This window comes from Phaenicophaeus curvirostris, chromosome 5, assembly GCF_032191515.1.
Source record: "Phaenicophaeus curvirostris isolate KB17595 chromosome 5, BPBGC_Pcur_1.0, whole genome shotgun sequence".
In the NCBI taxonomy this organism is placed as follows: Eukaryota; Metazoa; Chordata; class Aves; order Cuculiformes; family Cuculidae; genus Phaenicophaeus; species Phaenicophaeus curvirostris.
The window spans coordinates 52,467,982-52,490,117 of record NC_091396.1 but is presented as its reverse complement, the minus strand read 5'-3'; the positions used below and the strand labels follow the sequence as shown (position 1 = coordinate 52,490,117).

Genomic DNA, 22,136 nt, shown 5'->3' with positions numbered 1-22,136 from the left:
ATAACCCTATGGCTGAAGGCTGAACCCTGCCCAATAACTTATAATTGTTGTCAGGTACTAAATATGTCTCTGGATGTCTGTTTAGATGAATAACTCATTGCCTTTAACAATATTTCTGTGCTGCTGTTATCATTCCTTCTTCCCACTGATGGTTTGTCAGGCTTTTTTGCTCTAAAGACTGTGATTAAGCTTTTGTGTCCCTGGTGGGAAAGTAGTGAGGATGGGCTCCCAAATCCTGGGGTCACTAGTTCCAAGAAGAGAGTCTGGCAGAGCTCAGCAGCACTGATCTGTCTTAAATGCTGAGTTTAGAAAGAAAAAAGGTCCTTTTGAATTTGTGTTTATTGACTTCATGGCTTTTATTACTTGGGATATGCGGATTTTGTTTCTGTATTACCTGTTTTTTAATGCCGAAATTAGTTAGCCCTGTAATGTTTCATTAAACCATTACTGAAACTGGCTTAGTATTTAATGACTAAAGGCAGTTTATTTCCTCTAGTTACTGCTTTTGGTGCCTGATTTCTTTCTTTCATGGCTTTTTCTGCTAGTGAATGTTTGTGTGGGTGGTGGTGGTAATTTGTGGCATGTGGAAGCATTGTGGTGCTGCAGGTGAATACTAGAGAGATGCTGCTGCTGCCCTACAAGATCCTCTCTTGTTTTCTAGGCCCTTGCAGGGCTCGTTGTTCTGATACAGCACTCTTAAGAAGCACTTTTGTAGCTGTAAATGGGATGACATAATGCTCTGAAGACGTGGAGATGATTCTACCAAATGTCTTGTGTGAGCGGGGCGGTAGCATGAAAATCACTTATGGTGTTAGTATGTCTGGTGTATGAGAGCTCCTGTTGCTCTGACCCTTCCCTCTTTATAAAAAGAAGAAATAAATGCACAAATGTGGCTACCCTCCACTTTCTTTTTTTTTCTACTTAAAAGTTCACCCTCTGTGACAGCCTGAAGTCTCAGGATTTTTTCAGCCCATATAAAGAGCACTTAAGTGTTCTTAAATGTCTCGCTTTTCTCCCCCATACTACATTATCTATCACTACCAATTATAAAAGTGCACTTTATTTCTGTTCTTCTTTGGATGTGTGATGCTTTGCAGATTGAGGACTCGCTCCCCCAAATCCCAATTTTTGATCCATTTCAGTCATAAATCTTTCAAAAATACTGATTACTGACAGGGAAAACATTCCTGAAAGGTAAGAATACTCAGGTATAAAGTGGTAAAATTAACTCTGATTAATTGCTTGCTTGATAGTCTGTGTGCAAAAAACCAAACAACAACAAAAAAGAAAATCCCTGTGTTACAGCTGAGACTTGCCATGTTTCAGATGCCCTTGGTTAACTTCTGTGTGCACTGATGACTGTGAACCAGGACCCTGGGAAAGTAAGCATCCTTTTGATGGAGTGGCTACTTGGTTGCTTCCCTAATAGACAAGAAGGTGGAGTCTAACAGTAATGGAACATAATAAAAGCAAGAATCCTCACAAATATTTAAAAACAGAATTGCAGGGTATTCTGCTGATGGAAAAACTAAGGCAAATGAGCTGAGCTTGCTTTTGTGCCAGGAGGAGAAATAAGCTCTCCACAAGGTTATGGATGGCTGATGTCTGGTTTTCGTGCTTTGCTTTGGTATTGCTTGCCCGGTGCCTTCCTCAGTGTCTGGTAATTTCAGTGTGGTGGAAAGTCTAAGTGGCTTCAGATTTTTGCTCTGATGCATTAATGCTAATAATTGTACAAGTCCTTTTGATGCAGATGTATTGCTTTTCTGGGAAAGTGCTTTTTTTTTTAATATCAAAGCAATATATTATTACTATTTGCCACTTTGGTTTTTAACATGGGGAAACTTCGGAGGTGAAACGTTCTCCTATCTGTGAAAATGAGCTTCACTGTGTGCAGTAATACCTTCTTAAGCTATTAAGACAGCTACAAAGATTGCCTTTTACTTTTGAAGTTGTAAATTCTGTTTGGCATTTTTTAATCTGTCACTCAGACCAGACAGCAAAAATATGTTACTTAATTTAACCATGACTACGATATAAGACCTGATCAGCATTTTCTCTTTTAACTGTCATTCATTATAATGTCCTGGTCCTATATACTGTGGGGAATTAGTCCAAACTGTTTACTTTGGATGTTAAACCAAACCCAACCCCACAACCAACTATTCTACATAGTTGGAGGCTGTGGTAAAACATCTATTTCCAGACATTGATTAATTTACTTTTAGTAACTTGATATAGAATTCTTCTCTAAATCCACTCCAACTTAACATGAAGTCAGCTTGCCTAGTAATTATTTTAGTTGCTATTGCATATGGTGAGGCTTGTATTATCCAGTAGAGTTGTTCATTGGTTACAGGTATGGAACTAATAAGTCATAAGAAGCTTCTGGGTTTTATTTGGTATTGCATGCTAATGCAGTGGTTACTTAACTGTTTCTGGTTTTTCTTTAAATGCTGCAATGTGTGATTCAGCAGAGCTCTTTGCTGAAGGAACACACAAGTACCAGTATGCTGCACTGAAATAGGTTTCCATAGCTTTAGGCTTACTACGCTAGTTGAAGGCGTTGAAGCTTTGCTTTAAGATAGGTGTTCAGCTTTATCACTGTCAAACACTTTCCCCCTTCACTTTTCTCTCAAAGGCTTTCTAGCATTGGCTAGTAATTATCTTATTTTTCCTGGGATAATGATTGGAGTACAAAATCCCTGTCTAGATGTGATCTTTGAAATTAAATGCATTTTTAAGGTAGCGGTCCCTGGCAATATAGTTTAGAACTAATCATTTTTCAAACATCTGTTCAATGAAAGCAGGTAGATGCAGTCTCTCTTCGACTCATTTGTGTTGCCTCTTTGGAGGGAGAAGGGGAGTAACAGCTAATAAAAATCTTTATTTTCTGTTCAGAAGAGGAGACTTGCTGTGAGTTTTGTATAGTCTATTCCCGGTATCAGGAGGCAGCCAGGCCAGCTGGGAATGGGAACCTTTCCTCAATCAGGCTGTGGCTCAATTTCAAACTACATAGGAAGAAAGGAGGGTCATGGACAACACTGAGGGACACGAGTAGTGGTCAGTGCTCCAAGTGAAATAGCCCCCTGGGAGACAGCACCATTGACATTAGGAATTGGTGTCTCTGGAAGCATTCTGCCTAGCATGGGCAGGTTCTTCTCTCATTTATTTTTTCTTAACTGTTCAGCTTGTCTGCAGAATTTGCAGTTTGATGTTTGTGTTTGAGCTGCAGTCCTCTGCCTGTGCAAGCGTCTGTGGTTTGCACTGGGAGAGGAGTTTGTTGTAGTAGCTCATGAATGTTAAGTGCATTTGTGGTGCATGTCTCTGCATAGCTAACAGCAAGCCTGACCTCTGCTAAAGAAACAGCCCAAAAGAACATACACCAGGGCTATAGGATGTATTTTTCTTAGGCACTATGGAAAGAAGTGGTGGCTGCTCTGTGATTCTGTCTGACTCCCAGAGCAGTTAATTCAGCAACTGCCTTATCTCCATTGAGTGTCTGGCACAGACAGCCCCTTGTTGGGTAATTGCTTGTGTCCCACAGCCTGCTTCATTCTCTCTGTTTGATTGTTTTTTGAGCATCCTAGAGTTTCCTGTGTCTAGGATCAGCTTTCTTTCCATGCCTGCCCCTAAGCCCTTTCATATGTGACGTGAGGCAATTAGTGTGGTTAGATGTCATTGCACGCTTGGTTGCATAAGGGATGTCTTGCTGCCCTGAGCTTGCAGCTGTGACCTACCCGGCTGAAAACCCCTGGAGTCACTGGCTTAGGAAATATTTGGGGTGTAGAATGGGCTAATGCCAGAATTGAGGTGTATGGTTGCTTGACATCCTGGATGCTTGGAAACCTTTTGTTTTTAAAATAACTTGTTTTCAAAAAAAACCCCTATTTTGGCATAGGATTTTTCTCAAATTATAAGTAATCCTCAAAGTATGCATGCTTTTGGGGTTTCTGGTCTGGGCTTGTGTATAAAAAATTCTCATGTTCAGGGTAACCAAAGGGGAACACACCCCCCTTCAGCAAAAAGGGAAGACCCAGCGCTACAGCCAACCTTGACAATCGTTTCCTCTTCCTGTAGCTTTCTAAGCAGTGTGACATCACACCCAACAACAGCCACCCCTTCTCTCCCTGCTTGTGTGCTGCTCTGGCTTCTTCCCTTCTGAGGTTAGTCTCAGTTAAGTCCCAGTAAATTTGCAAAGTCAGTTTTGGGAGCATTATAGAGTCAGTCCAAAGGTTTTCTTTCTCGGGGTGTTTGGCAGACAGCTTGCAAGTGTTTTTTGTTTTTCAAACTAGAACAAAGCTTATTCAGTGTGTATGCAGGCGTGGCAAGAAATGCAGTCTTTGCCATTAGCCCTTTTTTTTTTTTCTAGGGGCTCTGTAGCAGTCCTGAAGGTTCTGAATCCTGCTACGTTTCAATGGCAGTTTTGAGTTGTTCTGTTTACTCCGGAGCAAACACAGCAAAAATGTGGCTGGCTTGGTTATTTTAAATTTTAGCTTACAATACTTTGAATGCTTCTGTGTAGGCTGCTGCCTTAATTTAGGGAAAAAAAAGCAATACCCACCGAATATTTCTTATCTTTCTTAGCTGTGTGAAAATCATGGTTTCAACAATTTGACTATTAACTCTTTCTTTACAATATTCTTATTTTGTTCTCAAAACACGGTTGAATGGGTCTAGTGAGCCTCAGGTGATTTGCAGCAATGCTTCTCACACCGTAATGGCAGTACATTAATCACCCACCCCTTACAGGCTGCTTTTATCTGTAAGAGGGCTTTGAAATTCTCTGCAAGAGGTGTTTGGTTTCATTTGCTTTTTAATTTCCTTGCTGAGCAAGGACAAGCTCTCTGTTGTGGCTGTGCAGTGCATGCTGCTTCTAGGTCAGAGAAACTTCAGGCTGGTAAAGTGGAAGAGAGGAGCAATTTCTGTCATAGATGAAGATTGATCACCTGTGCCTTTGGGCATCTTTGTAAATGGCCTCCCAAAAGAAAGACTTACTGTACTGGGTGGAAAACTGGAGGAACCATTGTGTATTCAGCAGTGCGCAGCAGTTACAACTATGAACTGCAACACAGTTGCTCTTAAACAGAAAAGCACTGGGGGCAGAGTAAGGCAGTCCTGCTCTGTAACCTCCCCTCTGTGACCTCTTTGATTTTCACATATGGGCTTAGTGGGAATGAAGACGAGAGGGTCCTGTCTTGTGCTTGCTGAGGCTTTTAAGTTAAATTTCCTGTCTTCAAAGTGAGGGAGAGGGTTCTAGCATATTTAAATAGCTTGGATATATTGGGAGGGTGGCATGGAGCAGCAATGACTGGGCTTTGTGCCAGGGATTCAGTTCTTCTCTCAAGACTTGAACAGAAATGGTTTGTTTTGCTTGATAACTTGTCAAATGCAGTGATTGAGCATTGTCTGGCTGCATGTACCTGAATCTTGGTTCTCATCTGCCTAAATTGGCTCTACCAATTGCAGTTCTCAATGTTGTGGTGTATAACTAGGCCTCATCAGTCTTTTGTGCCTAGAATCTTCCCTATATGGCCAGAGTAGTGTTGAGAGGTGTGCGCCTTTCTGACAAACCTCAAGTATTTGAACTGTGCTCCTGCAGGAGCCAGACCAACTACAAGCCTTTGAACTGAAGTCCAAGGATGTGTGTAAACCATGGGGCATTGCGTTCTCTGATGTCCCCACATCTAGAGTGCCTGCCGTGCAGAACAGGGTACAACAGTATCGTAGAATCATAGAATGGTTTGGACTGGAAGGGACCTTGAAGGTCATCTAGTCCAGCTGCCCTGCAGTAAACAGGGGCATCTTCAACTAGAACATATTGCTCAGAGCCCCAGCCAACTTGACCGTGATGCTGCATCTGTCTCCCTGCTCACATACCTGAGTGGGTGTTCCTTTCTGCCCAAAGGAAACCACTGCACTGAGGGTTGATGCACACACAGAGCCTTATCCCATCCTGGAGCGTGATGCTTGGTCGGGCTGGGACTACAGAGCATACTTGCTTTGTGGGGTTTGACCTGTAAATGTTTGCTTGTGTGGCTGCTTGTGTAATTTATTAGCTATTTTTTGGGCACAGCTACATGATGTAGGGATTGTTGCTTCTGCTGAGGCCAGCACAGTTAGATCTGTCCGATACAGTGCGGTATCAATCATCAGCTGGACTTATAAATAACTGTGGCTTTGAGGTACTGCTTCTAGAACGGATCATCTGTCTGGAGCAGTGGATGTGTGGGGACGTATCTGTGATGGATTTTGCAGTAGGATGACACATCTGGGCAGGGTGCTCCAGCTGCAGGGCAGTCTCTCTCTTCTGGACCTGACCTGGGCCTTTCCTCTGTGCCTTTCCCTGCTGTGTTTTCAGGGCTGGTCTGTGGAGCAAGCCTAGGTAGCTTTGTGCTGGTGATGAAGACAAGCCACAGGACAGCTTAAAGTTTCTGGGCGAGGGTTTCAAGCAGAGAGCAACTGATGCAAATCACTGTGTGTGTAGCTCTGGAAAGTGTTGTGTGTACCAAGACGATTTGGGTAGAGCAGGGCTGTAAATAAGAGGCTAAATGACTGCAGGGTGCTGTGTTCATTTCCCCTGACACTTGTATCTTTGGATCAAAATAAAAATCTCTTAAGCATGTGGAATGTGCTGTGGTGCAATTCACAGGCTTTGAGAGCAAAGGAGAAATGAAGAGCGAAGTAGAACTGGCTGAAAAAGAGATGATCCCTCACTAACATCACCCACTTCCTATCTCGGCTCACCTGCCACCTGTATTGATTCCAGCAGTGCAGCTGCTTAGTATGCATCTTGAATCACTTCTGAGGTCGTAATTCAGAAGCTGCCGAAGGGCTTCCCAGGCAGGGAGTGGAATTGAACAACTGTTTTCCTGAATTTGAATCACATTCATTAGTGCAGATTTTTATTGTTTGCATTGTTTGAATTAACCCTTTTCTATTAGTGTTTGTTTTCACACTTTCCCCATGTTTCTGGCATTAACCTTTCCTTTTTTTTTTTTTTTCCTTTTCTTTTCTAGGAAAAGAGGAGTAGAAGTAGTACAGGTGAGTAAAAACTATATTTTTTTCCCCCCTCTGTTTTCTTATAAAGAAGTTTTACTGATTTTTAAATGCTGTAATTTAAATGTCAGCATGACCTGGTCTTAATAATTTTTCTTTATTTGCCATTCAATTCTCTGCTATGGATGCTGTTTTTGGAAAAAACATCCCCCTTTTGTGAGGCGTGTGTTTAGCCCATCTAGTCTTAACTCAACAGGTGCCTTGGTGAAAGTAGGAATGCAGACAGGCTTTTCTGGTGTCTGTTAATTAATAAGATCTGATAGTTACTGTGTTTATTGCATTCAGAAACAGTCAGGCTTAACAGAAACAGGAGCTGGCATTTGAAAAACTATGGCAGAAGGGGTGTTCTTGTAACCCAGTGAGCAAAGAATTTATACTGAACTGCCTTTGAGTTGTAGCCCATCTACTAATAAGTTCAGGTGTTGTGTACGTCTGTTCTTTCCCAGGTCTGAATGGTCATATTTCACACTAGATGTTACTTAAAGGATGATGGCAACTTCGGAAAGGAATTATGTTACAGTGACAACTGTAACATAGAACACAATAGCCCTGAAAGATCAAAGGGGAAACATGCTCTCTCCTTCTGGCTTACTTTGTGCATTTAGGGGAGCTACGAATCATAGGTTTCACTCTTGCTTACCTAGGGCTTGTTTTGCACTTTGAGGTAGGCAGCGTTCCTTGTGATTGTTTTCTCATATCTCAGTAGCAGAAATGAAACTGCCTTTATAGAGAGGACAAAGGAGGGAAGAGGAAGACAGGTTATTAGCAACTGATAGTTGAGTGCCTCTTAAGTCCATGTGAAAGGTGCTTATCAACACCAGCAGGGTTTATAGAAAAGCACTTTTAATAAAGTAAATTGAAAAATCAGGCCATGTTATTTTAAAAAATCACTATCAGAAAAGGCTTAAATTCTCATTGCTAGTTAAACTGGAGAATGTGTCTTTCAGGTATGCATGGTTGACTGAAAACTGCATGGCATTACAATGAAAAAGGGCAATATACTTGTCTGGCTGCGATTAACTTTTCACCACAGCAGCATCATCTTCCTTACTTGCACCTCCTATTGCTTAGAGCTAAGGTGCAGCTTCTTTTGTCAGTTGTGATAATAGCATCTCCAGATGGATAAATGCAAACCAGCATTTGTGAAGCCCAACTTCACAGGCAGCACATGGAGAAAGCCAGACTGTATTTGTGTCACTGTCCAGGGGACACTGCTATTTTAATAATACCCCAGTGCATTACAATTCAGTGTCTGCATTTGTTTCAGCATTGGACCTGCACTGTACTTTTGAGCAGCAAGGTGCTCGTATAAGATGAATCCAATGATGCCCTAATTAGCTGAGCAGAGGGCAAATTCCATTTTACCTTGTGGATTGAAGTCACTGTCCTTTCACAGGATACCTGTTCATCTTCTAATAGTTGTGTAGTTCAATGGCTAGTCTATCAGATAGAGACAAAAAGGATTGGAAAGGATTTCTTTGTTGAAGGAGCATTTTGGGAAATGTTTGGACATTACTTTGTGTACAAGTACTTCACGGTCTCAAATTTCACAGCATAGTTGAGATGTCAAGACTATGCTATACTGGGAATTTGTGTCCCAAAGGCATGCCTTAAATACTCATGCCTGCTGCTCTGCTAGAGAAGGATGGATGATTGTCTGTGAGGACCCCTCACCTAGCACTTGAGTGTTGCTTCATATATCCTGATGGATGCACTTGGCCAGTAAGAGATGTATCAGAAATGGACTTTTTCTCCATCCAGTATTACTAGAAAGCTTTGCTTGAGCCAACTCACATGGTCTGTCCTGCTTCTAGATGGGAGATGTCTTAGTGTTGATCTGCCAGACAAAGTTTATTTGACAGTTAATATTGTTTTCCTGTGTTAAGCAGCAGTGCTTTTGATTTGTTTCCCCTTCTCCTTTAAAGAACCTGTCCCATTCAAGAGAAAGCAACTCTTATGCCTAACAATAGACAAGTAACTCAAAACACACAAATACACAGGCTGTTTTTCTTCTTTACATAAATCAAAACAATTTTTTGAATGTAGGCATACATTCTAGTGTTAAGCCGTGTATTGTAGATAAGGTTCAGTAACTGTCTTGCAGATAGCAAAGCACGATGAGCTGCTCTGTACTGACTTCTGTGAACAGACATCAGGTTATTCTTTTCCAAAGATGTTTCAGAGGAGCAGGAAAGAATTTCCTACTTCTAAAGGGAAGTCTTCAAATAAGCGCCTGTAACTTCTGTTTTTTTCTGCAGCATGGAGTTAGGATGGTCTTTTGTCCTTTACTTAGACCGATGAAATACTCTTATTTTGCTTCCTTAGGGCTAATTGTGCTGTACGGATTATCACCGAGCTGCTGCTAGACAGCAATTAATGTTATGTGACCAGTGGTCAGGTTCTGTGTTTTGTCTGTTCTTTCAGTTTCAGCAAAAAGAGTGGTTCCGGCTTTCTGTGACCAGTTTCTACTGACTGAGGAAACATGCACATCCTCCAAAGAGAAATAATGGAAGAAAGAACTGACAGTGGGATGCTAAGCAGGCATACTCCTTTATCAGCAGCTAGACATTATTCAGGCATCACACTGAAACAAACAAAAGAACATTTCAACTCGTGTGGTAATAAGTAATTGGGTTTTTTTTAAGAAATACTGATTAAATTCTAACATAATGAGTATACGCTGTTAACTGGATGCACAGGAGCTGAAACGTGTGACGTTATATAGTACAACTCAGTAACATCTATCAAGCTATCTGGCTTAAAAGATAGTACGGTAGATGAATTAAATAAAAAGCTTTCAAGGTTATGAACTTTACAAAGATGGTATGAGTCTCAGCCTGCACCCACACATTTGGGAGCATGAATGGGTTAGCTCATTTCTGTCTTTCTAATGGGCAGTGGCAGAACTCTGAGCAGCATCATCCTTAAGATCTAGAAATGTTTTTGGATCTAGGTTTGCTTCCTACAGTTTAAATCCATTCAGTGGGGCAGCTGCAAGCCAGTGTTTTATTGCAAAAAACCCAACACCCTAACCCCAGACGTCTTCCTGGCTTTTAGTTATGGGCTCTTAACAGAATACTGTGCTACATCTCTTACCTCGTGGCAGGTTATTTGCTGGATTTTTTTAAAGTAGGCATCACCCAGATATGAAGATACTTTCTGAATTAGGATACTAACTTGTTTGTGAAGTATGGAAGCACTCTTGTGGCAGTTTTGCAATAGGGAAGACTGAAGGATGTGTCTGAGCTCCTGCAGGGAACCTGTAGCTGTGTCAACCCTGGTGCTGTGAGGAGGCAAATCTGTGTGGTAGGAGGTCCTACTAAGTCAATGCTGCCTGAGCAGGGCTGTGGGGCCATTGGGGCTTCCTTGTGCTGCTACGCTGGACACGAAGGGAAAAGGAGAGCGGGTGAAGGTGGTCAGCAGACGTGGTGCCGCTTGGCTTTCTTCCAGTGAAAGACAGCACCAGTTCGGCTGCATTTAATGTTAAGGCTGCATTTAAGGTGTTCGATTGTGTTGCTCTTACAGTTCCTGTGGGAGTGAGTTACCTCCCCTTACAGCAAGGTGAAGAGGAAGGCCAGTCGGAGCTGAAGTGGGCTTTCTCAGCCCCTGAGTCGCTCCCTGTCATTCCCTTATTTTTTTCTTGTCAGCTTTTCCAGCCCCTTGCAGCTGCCTGTTCAGCTGCAGCAGCTTGAGCTAGTGGCTGGAGGATGCTCTGAGCAGGTGACAAATGCAATTCAAGCCCATCTGCTGTGGCCTGCAGGCAGCAGCTGGCAAGGCTGAGGCAGAGCAGCTCTTGCACTGTCATTGGGGTCACTTACGAGTAAATGCTTAAATTGAAGCATTTCTTAATTTCTTTCATTGCTGTTTCAAGAGAGGCTGCCTCCGAAGTTATATAGTGGTTGTCCGATGAGGCATTTACTATTAAAAAAAAAAAAAATATCCGTTTTCTATAATGGAATCTAGCAAAGAAGGATCTGGGATAGTTTCTAAAAGGTTAAGCTGCTTCTGATCTTTTTTAATAAAAGCTTGGTTTTGTTCAGTTTCACCCCTCCATCCCCCAAATTAGGATAGGGCCAAATTTAGGACTGAAAATTGTCACTACTTCTTGAGCCAGTAAAGTACGCAGTTCCTTACAGCCTTGTATGCTGGAGAGAGAGAGAGAGATCTCCAGCTACCTTGTTTTTCAGGAAAAATCTGTTCAGCTTAGTTTGAAGAATGTAAGATGGAAAACATGTGCAGTGAATTGGAAATCATCTCTGATGGCGACATGCATTTATTTTTGTTTCACAAGCTATGCAAATCCAGAATAATTAGCTGCAGCCCTTTGGCTTCTGACAAATTGCCAGTTCGGGCTTTGTGTGACAAACTTTGGAGCCTTCGTATTTCTAGCAACTTCAAAGCTGTTTCAAGCATTTCTACACCCAAGCTTTCCTAGAGCTCTCACATTTTTTTATTTTAAAATAGCAAAAATTTCCTATTTTTGGTGGGTATTTTTAGTTCAAATGAACATTAATGCTCTCTTTTATCACAGAAAGATGTTCTAGTCAGTTGGCTATAAAAGTGGGATTAGTCATTGTATTTCAAGCTGCACGTTTTTAATAGGAGTGGGATATGGAGGACATCATGTTTTTCAATGTGGAACAGCTGATTGTAGTAGTTACAATGGTCTCGGCTGCTGTTTTGTTTTTCTTTTTCCCCCCAACACTCTGGGAATTGAGATATTCGAAATCTTTTACTTTGAAGATGAAAACTGTCCTTTGAGCTGTGGGTACTGAAGCCTGTGAAGGAGAATAGAGGGTCTCCTTGCCTACTTTTAAATTCTTCAGAGCAAAATACCAATGACAACAGTTTCCACTAATTGTTGCCAGGGAACTGTTGTTTTCTTGAAATGCGGAGAGGTTTATTTTCACATGAAGTATTAATGGAATAAGCTTGGAACAGCAGTGTTCTAACTGAGAAAAGGAGCTTATAAAATATATATCCGATAGCATATACAGAACGATGAGACTGGAAAGCTTCCAAAGCAAACAGGATTGTTGAGATGTTGGAGAGTTGGCTCTCTAGTAGAGAGAGAAGAAAGTTTATTTTTGCATGCATGCCAGGTCCTTAGTAAAGTGCGTGTTCTGAGAATGGCTGTCTGCTTTGCCTTCAGTGCAGTTTTGGAAATGATGCTGCAGAAGTCCTTCAGCCCTCCCCAGTCTGGGTTGTGTTAAGTACTTTGCACATGCTTGAAGGTGAGGGACTGCTGAAAAGATCCTCGTACTTCTTAGTGTCAGTGCTGTGGAGTCTGTGGAGTGTGTCCTAAGCACACCAAGAGGGCCCTTCCAAAATGGGTAATAATCTCTGCTTCAAGCCCAGGCCTGTGGAAGAGCAAATCCCTAGCAGGATCCTCTTTCTGGCCCTTCTCCATAGGGGAGAGGATCTCGCTCTATGTGAGACCTTGTTGGTACCTCAGAAGCAACATTGCCCAGCAGGGATGAAGCACAGGTTCCAGTGCTGGGGGGGATGTTTTTGGCAGGCTGCTCTGTATTGTGTCAGCAGCTTGGGCAGTTAGGTACAGCGTGGCCCTTTCTGGTCCAGTGGGGAAGAAGAATACACAGCTGTTGGGGCAGAGAAGGAGGAGAAAACTACAGAACATTTCCACCATGTGAATTAAGCAGATTAAATAAATGAATACTTATTCTTAAAAATGAGACAGAGTAAGCCGAACAAATCAAAATACATTTAGATCTGATTTATTTTCACTCTTGTTGAGAGAATGAGAGAACCACAAAAAAATTCGTGTGGCTCAGAGAGTCTCTTTCTGACTGGTTTGACTGCTGTCTTTTGACTGTGAATCCCAGCAGCTCAGGAGAGGTGTGGGCTTCACAATCACTTGGAAAAGTCATTTGAGTGAGTGGAGACATTACTGAGATTTAGAAAGCTGTAACTAACGTGTCACAAGTGGTTGTCAGGTTTGAGCTTGTACTGCTTTGGCCCATGGAGCCAACTCCTGTCATGTATAAATGTCTTCCCAGATACTTCTCTGAACTACAGAGCTTCATAAATCCCTCCTCAAGAAACAGTATGGATAAAAATAAGAACCTGACAGGGGAGTAAAAGTCTTATTTGCCTCCTTTTGACTAGGAATATTTTGCACAAAATGACAATTAGACATTGTTGTTATTAATCATGATTACTGTAGTGGTGCCTGTGAGCCAACAAAGACTAGGTTTTAATTATGGACTACATTAAAGAATGGGATTATTTATCTCACTGGATACAGGTGTTGTGATATGGCATCAAAGCAGGGCAAATGGAATGTGTTTGGTGATGTGACTTGGGAAATACTTTATTTTAAAGCAAGTCTGCCTCATTTGTGGTTTGCTCAAACTGCAGAGTCTGTGTTGAAGTACCAAAATACATGCTCTTCTGACCTTCTCTGAAGATTTTTCTTGGAGTAGGAAAGATAGGGAGTTAATATGGTATATGGTAAGGGTGACTGTACCTCTGACCCTGGCAATGAGGTGTCCTGTCCCAGCTGAATGCCCCATTCTTTGTCTGTTTTGGGGGTGAAATCGTGCAGTTTTCTGCTCGGGCAGAGCTGCAGGCTCATTCCTGTGACGGACTTGTAACCTTTCCTTCAATCCTGGTGTTTTGTTCTACAGGAACAAAACAATTTGGGAGCAATCATTCCCATATCCATAGCTCAGACCTGCTTCCTTCAAACTAAATCTTTATAAAGAGAATATCATCAGAACAGTAAAGGAGACTGCATGCCTGTCTTCTTCAGTGAGGGTGCTGGTAGGTCTAGACTTCCAGAGGATTCTGCAGAAGGTCAGTGGAGCTTAGGAAGTCTTTTAGTATATGATGTTGGCTCTTCCTTTCTCCAGCTGCTGCAAAAGTTACTCCTTTGATCTGAGCTGTGACCTGAGGTAAATGCATGAAATACTCTTCAGATACTTGTTTGCTTTTCTGGCACTTCACAATTAAAGGAGATAAACATACAAGTTGCAAGACCGAATGTGGTTCCAAGAAAACCTGGTGCTTAAAGGCATTAGGGCCTAAAGTTTCCTAAGTTTTTCTATATTTGGTTTTTAGCCTTAAGTTCGAGAAACTCACGTGTACTTCAGCTGCCCCTGTATAAAACAGGGCACGTTCAAATGCAGCAAAACCTGGAAGTGGTTTTTCCTGAACCCAATTGCCTTCATGCCATTACACCTGAAGAAAACAAGAGTGACTTCAGTTTAATCAGAGGAGCCAAACTGTTTCCTCCCCTCTTTTTTTTCCTCTAAGGGACACTGTGTTTTAAGAATATATTTTGCTAGAAGGAATACTTACTGTTCGCTTTAACTCTGCATTTCTGGTGAAAGCAATCTATCTGTTCTTTTTCTTTACTTTGGCAACAGTGGAGACCTCTTTCTGCAGTATGTCTAAAGGTAGGCAGATCAAACACGGGGTTTCTGCACATGCTGTAGATGTTTTCTATGCCTTTGGTTTTTATTTTGCAACATATCTCATATTGACCTAGTGTATTGATGGAAAACATTTGTGGACTTTTGATCGCTGTCTAGTTTTTGAGAATATTTACTGCTAAAGGTAATTTTGTACTGGTACCAGAAGCAGTGCAATTAATAGCTTAGAGTAGGAATTGTTGAATGGAGGATTTCATTCTGGGAAAGAAGGGAGAGAGCTAGGAGGCATTTAGATTATTACAAACATAGTCTCTCCAAAGTGAGGTATAAGTGGATTATCCAAAATGTGTATTTCTTTGACATAAGAACATGTTTATAGAAAACTAGAGAGCTGTGGTATGTTCTTTTATTTTGTTGTTGTTGTTTTCCATCCTGCTTCCCTCACATGACTTGTCAAAAGGGAGACTACTGTGACAACTGCCTAGATGAAATTAGCATGGCTCTCCACTGGCTATGCCAGGAACAAGGGTGGATAAGCCACAGTTAATAAATTGATTGAAATAGTCATTGGATACCTAAGGGTATGGTCTTCCCTAAGCAGTCCCTTAACGGGTGGTAAAAATAAGAGGGAGTCCCTCCTTTTGAAAGCTCTCTTCAAAGGGAAGAAGGTTGAGGGCAGGACAAGCCTTCTCCAGAAGGTTCATGTGTGTATATATGTCTTTTTCTTGGATTTATAATGTGGATGATGCCATTAGTATATTTTAAGACAGTGTGCTGCTGACATAGTACTGAATCTGTATAAGTCCCGAAGCCAGAGGAACCACAAAAGCCACTGAACTTTGTGCCTGCAGCGATGCAGGGCAGTTTCATTCATGGTAGTCACAGCCTGTGCTCTGCTGACTCTGGTCTGGCTCACCCATCCAAACAGTACTCTGGGTTTGTTCCTAGGAGGCTCTGTATCCAGGTGCGCTCTGTGACTCAGCTGTGCGTTAAAAACAAAGCAAACCCAAACCTGCCATCAGTATACAGCATAGATTTGTCACTGAAATGGTGATGCCCTAGTACATTTTAATTGTTCTCTTTTTATGTTAAGGTTATTTTTATAAAGGAATTGAAAGAATTGATTGTTACTCCATATTATAGACGAATAAAAGCATGCAAAATTACCTTGTCCTCTGTAGCCTTGCTTTAAGTTTTCTTGTTGACCTGTAGGACCCTAAGGCACTGCTGTCAGTTAACCAGTCACTAGGATATCAGACATTTCAGTCATGATAAAATAACTGAATCAAACTATGAGTGTTGCTTCTTCGAAAAATAGCACAACAGAGGTTATGAATGGGAAAGCAGAAACTATATGGTTATGCAAACCACACACTGCTTCTGTCATTGCTAAGAAATGGACCTACATTCTATTATTCTTTGGCTGTTATTTTAGGATCCAGGGTAGTTCAGTGTCTTATTCAAGTTCACTAATTGTTCTTTTCAACCTGGGGTTGCTTCAGTAAATTATTTTTGCCTCTTTTAATTACCCAACTGGCATACTTCCCTGAGTAAAAGGTGTTTTGTATCCAATTTAGAGTCGCTATATATATGTGTATATATATCAATTTATAAGTGTAAAGTGTCCTCGTTTGAGTGTTTGTTATCAGGTGGGTATTCAGTAGTTAGGGAAAAAAATATTCCTCCTCATACCTCGCCGAAGTGCAAAGAAGTTATTTACAGTGTTTTGACAGAATCATCTGAAGATGGGATGGAAAAGATGCCATTGGGACTGAGCTAATACTGTAAGAGACTGAAGTGTAAGCGAAACAACGGTTGCGGAGGAATTTTTGGCTGACTTTGCAAACAGAGAAAAGCTTTTTAGCTTTGTTTTTGTAGTAAATTGTTGATTGGAGCCAAGAGCTTCCTTTACTCAAAGATCCAAGTACATCTGAAAATGTTTTCTTATACAAGAAGCTTCATGGCACAGCTGTGCTGTCCTGTAACCTCAGCAGCACAGTTACTGTGTTAAAATTGTTCATTGACTTTCTGATGGCAAAGATTAGAGGACAAGCTAACTGCAGTCTATAGAGAATTAATTTTGATTGTAGAGAGATCATTTGTACTTTAGGTTAACTCGGGGAAAATGTTCTTTCCTGTGACCTAGATAACGTCATTTTGTAATACCCTTTCCTTTATGATAACACACTTAAGTGGCTGAAAATAGAACAGAAGCTGTAAGGGATGAAACAGAACTTTTTCTTGAAGCACAGGGTGGTTTGAAATGGAATGAAAGCTGATTAGATGTTGGTGAGCCTGCTGTGCTGACTTGCATAGTATTCAAGGCCTTAATGGCTGGTTATCAGTGAACTAAGTGACTAGAAAGGAGGTAGAGATAGTATTTGCTCCCTGCTGGTGACAGGTCCTCCAAACCATCCCTGTGCCCGATTGTTTTTCCACCTCCAACCAAATAAAGAGCAGGTTGGTGTTGCTGGTGGGTTTCTAACAGTGATGCTTCTGCATTTGCCAGGTGACCTTGTTCGTGTCAATACAGCGAGTGCACCACTGCTGCGCTGCTTTCAGTGCTTTTCCTCATGGGTGAGGAAACACATCCCAGGTGTGAGTCTTGCCTAACAGGTGTATTGGACACTCAAGTTCTCTCCTTTCTTTTGATAAGTGATGTGATAGCTTGTATTGGATGCTGCTGCCTGCTCAGTCTCTTAGCTTCTTCAGGCTGCTTGTATGATTAGATTAGGGCATTTCTGATTCTTTCTGTGCTTCCTAAAATCTGGATCTTTTAGACTGAGCCTAAGGAGACGTAGAGCACACAAAAGCATCTACACAGTGTCCAGCAGAGATGTGGTAGTGCTGGGCCTGATGTTGTACAGCTGGTCTCTGGTTTGTGTGCAGCTGCTGGGGCCAGAGCATTTTCAGGCTGTCCAGTATGGTCCAGACCTTGCAGCACCTTTTAAGGGGTCGGTTGGTGTAATGTTTTTTTTCACTGATTTAGGGTGGTCAGCCCTTTGTAAAGCAGCTCAGTGGCTTGTGTTACTTCTGTATTGCTGTAGAGTATGTCCAGCTTCAGTCTAGCATGAGGAAGGAAAGAGGATAGCAATGCACCCTGATGGTCACTGGGTAGTTAGTGTTGTGGAGAGCTAGATAGCGAGTGGAAATGCATTTTCCCAGCCATCTCTTCAACTTCTGCATTGGTAAGTTCCTTTTGCCTTAAATGGCGAAGTGCTGATTTACACATGAGAAGGTTTAAATTATGTTTTCAGCAGGTCAGCTTTCGTCACACTCCTGGCTTTGGTCAGTAAGTCCCTGCTCTGCCAGCCAGTGTACGCCTTTGTGTGGAAGAAGGAGCCCCCCAGGCAGTCATTGAGGAGGGATCCCTGTGCCTTACCCAGAGCTCGCCCCAGGGAAGGCCCAGGGACTCAGCCTGCAGCATTGCGGTGGGAGAGGAGTTTTCTCAGCTTGGAGGGACTGAGCTCAAATCAAAGGTGCTTCTAGAAGGCAGGGGTGGCCAGCCCACTATCCTTTAGCCACCTGGGACATGAAAGCTTTTCTCAGGCAGGTGCTAAGCCGTGGTCATGTCCCAGGAGCTGTTGTAGTCCCAAATCTGCTGAGGCTATTGTGGGGTGTCCTGTGCTGAAGAGGCAGAATAGGGATCTGCTGTGTATTTTATAGCTCTTGACTCTGCGAATCTTTTGATGTGTCCTTTTCATATATAAAAAAATGGACTGCTTTTGCTTTTTCCTTAGTGCTGAATATTCCCAAGTTTTGAGGATTGTTTTGTATACCTATTGCCCAAGGGTCTCCTGGGTTGGGTACAGCTTAACTGATCTTGCAGTATAAGTGATTTGCAAGTAATGCTATGGTATTTCTTTTGCTGTGTGTAAGGAATTGCAATGTAAATACTGCATAATCATGCATGAAAAACAATCTGTCTATGGAGATGCTGTCTTGAAGGTTATCTTTGTTACTGCCCAGATATGTCTGTCTGTAGCCAAGTTTTGGTGCAGAAATACCATCAAGTTAATGTTTAGAAAAAGAGCTAACAGTTTACTTCATCTTCGTTAGCCTGGAGTACCAAGCATAGTTGCTAATGATTGGGAATTTTAATTTCTTATACATTTCCTTAAGATTGATATGCTACAACTGTATTTATTGACTCTATGAGGATTTGTTATGATTTTGCCTTAAGAACTTTGTGTGTTTGCAGAGGATCACTTAGCAACAGCCTATGGCACAGCGAGGGTGCCTGACATGCTCACGCTAGTACAATTAACCATAAAACAATGAGGAAACACCCAGAAATGAGTAAATTTTCAAGGACAACGAAGCAGCTCACTTACTGAGTCTCATGTTTCTGTGGGGCACCATTTGTAAAATTCTGTGGTTTTCAGTCTTTACTTACATATTTGTCATCTTGATCTAATGATGCTCTGCCTTTGTAGAAGTTTAGGGATGTCAGCTTGACTTAAATGACTTAGCTTAAAATTAAGGTGGAAGCTGAATACAATCAGAAGACATACTGTTTCCTTAAAAATTGCTATCAAGAGTCTGAGATATGGACAGTAAATAAATGGAAATGCCCCACATCTGTGTGTAGCAGGCAGCAGTAACTTAACAGGAGCATAGCTGATGTTGTGTTGATGGATCTTATTGGTTCGAGGAGTGCTTAGTAAGTAGGGGGAGATGTCAAGTGTTGAAAGGCAATGCTTTATTTTTTTTTTAACTATTTTTTTCCGATTCTGGAGTGTGAAGTGAAGAAATTCTACAATTTCTTGAGCTTTTCAAGAGAAAACAAACTCTGCAATATTTATGTGTAGCTCTAGTGTTACCTGAGTTTTGAAAGAGTTTGGGTATAAGTTTTAATGGGAAAGATGAGATTTTGGAATAATTCAATTTGTTGCTGTTGATATTTGTGCAGTCACTTCATATTCTTCCTGTGGTCTAAGATTGTTTTAGATTCTGCAGTCTTTGAGGAGGGGAAAACAGGGAATGTTATTATTTTTATTGGAAAATATCCTGTGTAAAATATAGTTGCATAGTAAGAAGATACATTGCTGAACATAAGCAGTGATATTTTCAGCTAAGGGAGACTGACTTCATGAAGGACCTCGTCCTTCCTCAGTTGCTAACTTACCCTGCCATACAACAACCCTGTAAGGTGGAACAGTTCAACAAGAGTACAGTCTGTTACATTATCTCTGTTTGAGAGAGAAAAGCAAAGCTCTGTCTATAACATTTTAACACAGAGGGGCTGAGATCTTTGTGTAGCATACTTCGGTGGCTTGAAGGCTGTCATGCTGCATGCTTACTTCATTCATAACACTACGGATGGTGAAAACCATACTTCACTATGGTGTTGAGGTCATGGGTTTATCTGAGATAAGCAAGCTATAAGGAGACAGGGCAAGGTCACACGTTCACACGTGCAGTCTGTTTTCATAGAATCATAGAATAACCAGGTTGGAAGAGACCCACCGGATCATTGAGTCCAACCATTCCTATCAAACACTAAACCATGCCCCTTAGCACCTCGTCCACCCGTGCCTTAAACACCTCCAGGGAAGGTGACTCAACCACCTCCCTGGGCAGCCTGTTCCAGTGCCCAGTGACCCTTTCTGTGAAAAACTTTTTCCTAATGTCCAGCCTGAACCTCCCCTGGCGGAGCTTGAGGCCATTCCCTCTTGTCCTGTCCCCTGTCACTTGCCCCTGTTTTGGGCAGGGTTGTCACACAGTTTGTTTAACCTGACGGAGTAGGGTCAAACCAAACCTGTCTTGGTTGTCTTGTTCTGTGTGTGGCATAAAGAGATTAGCTAAGGTTGTGCTGTCCTTTCTGCAGATGCTTGCAGTGGTCAGGGATTTGAAGAACCTACATTTGATGGGAACAAGAAACCATTAGTTGTTGCTAGAGCTTTCAGTTAAGCGCCCTCATTGCGCTTGTTTGTATTTATAAGTAGATACAGTGTTTCCTGTCATTTCAGTCTGGTTTGGGGAACTGTGTAGCAGAATTTTCTCTCCTCTCTGCTTTCTGTGTGGAACAGTGGACACCTATCTGCTTTAATATCCATTGCTTTTTCATGTGTTTGTCATTTCACCTATTTCAAAAGCTGTGCATTTGACCAAGGATAAATGGGTGCAAAAATATAAATAAACTCTCTGCAAGCTAATTCTAAAACTCAAGACCATTAAAATAGTATTTGTGTTTTACAAGGCTAACATTAAAAATGTTAGATGATGCTTTTCTGTGTGTTGTTGTTTAGGGATGAGTTGCTCAAAGTGGAGCATTGGAACGTCTACCAAAAAGTTAAAGTCCCTTTATCTCCATGCTGAAAGCATTGGTTGGCATTTTGTCCCTTATTTCACTGAGTTTTACTATCTCATTTCTTAAAGCTCTGTGTGAGGGACTTCCTTTGAGCTGAACATTTTTGCAGTTAGCTTAAACAGGTTAAAGCTGAACGACAGAGCTTTTGAAGAGCAAATCTCAGACTTCAAACCACACTTTGCACTGGCTCTGTATCCTCTTTTGTTCCTCTTCACAAACGTCTGGGCTGTGGTGTTCAGAACAGGCTGTACTGAAGGACCTGTCTTTGGGACCAGTCCTGTGCGTGTACTTGAAGTTGACTGGAGGCAAGCCAACTCTTCATTTTGAGGTTGCAAAATTGTCCTAGCGTGGCCGTGGACTGGCTTTGCTTCTCCGTGTGTCTTACTGGCCTCCTGAACCCCATGCCACATCAGCGAGGCCAGGCAGCATCCCTGTCAGAGCCAGGTTATCTCTGCCCTGGCTGTGCAAAGGGGGGTGCATCGTGCATGTTGCCACCTGTAATGTGACCGCAGACCTACCCAAAATCTGTTAATCTGTGCAAGTGCAGTATTTGAATGACTGTATACATAAAATGGAGCACTGTGGTGGGAAGCCACCTGCAGCATGATAAGCTATTAGAACAGTCCCCTCTAAGCTACTAAGTCCCCCTTCTGCTCCTTTCTAGCTGCATACCACCCTATGCCACTGTGTTTGTCGTGCCTTGTTTCCTACACCAAGACAGGCAGAAAGAGTGTTTTAAATGTTGACTGTTACCTGCTGCACATCCTGGGTTGTAAGCTATGGTGCTGGCTGTTAGCCGAGAGCAGAAACCTGAATCATAGAATCGCCAGGTTGGAAGAGACCCACAGGATCATCGAGTCCAACCATTCCTATCAAACACTAAACCATGCCCCTCAGCACCTCATCCACCCGTGCCTTAAACACCTCCAGGGAAGGTGACTCAACCACCTCCCTGGGCAGCCTGTTCCAATGCCCAATGACCTTTTCCGTGAAAAATGTTCTGACACTTGCAGTAGTGTCCTGTGACCAAGCTCAGTGTGGAGTGCTGCCTGCTGGGCCACGGCTGCATGCTGCATTACAGCCTGAGACTGGCTGTCATTTTCTCAAATTAAAATGTGGCAGAACTAGTGCTGCCAGAACTGAATTTGCACGTGTTTCACCAGATTTTGAAAGGTGATTTTATTTTTTTTATTGCATAGAAAATGTAGCTGAAACATGAAACTTGCAGGCATTGCAGTGGAAATGAGATGAACTAGACAAGGGAAAATAATCATTAGAAGATACTACTAGGTATCAAATTACCTTCGCAGTTAGTTGAAACCATTTAAATGATTATTTTATTATTTTCACAAAAGTCGGCGTTTTGGCAGGTT

General features: G+C 42.0%; 1 protein-coding gene across 1 annotated transcript in view; it reads left to right on the top strand.

Moving 5' to 3' along the window:
- ITPK1 (inositol-tetrakisphosphate 1-kinase) overlaps positions 1-22,136 on the top strand; it is a 155,902-nt gene that overhangs the window by 30,740 nt on the left and 103,026 nt on the right. The window contains exon 3 of the mRNA XM_069858745.1: positions 7,017-7,041. Coding sequence (XP_069714846.1) covers positions 7,017-7,041 — 25 coding nt within the window. The remainder of the gene's footprint in view (positions 1-7,016; positions 7,042-22,136) is intronic.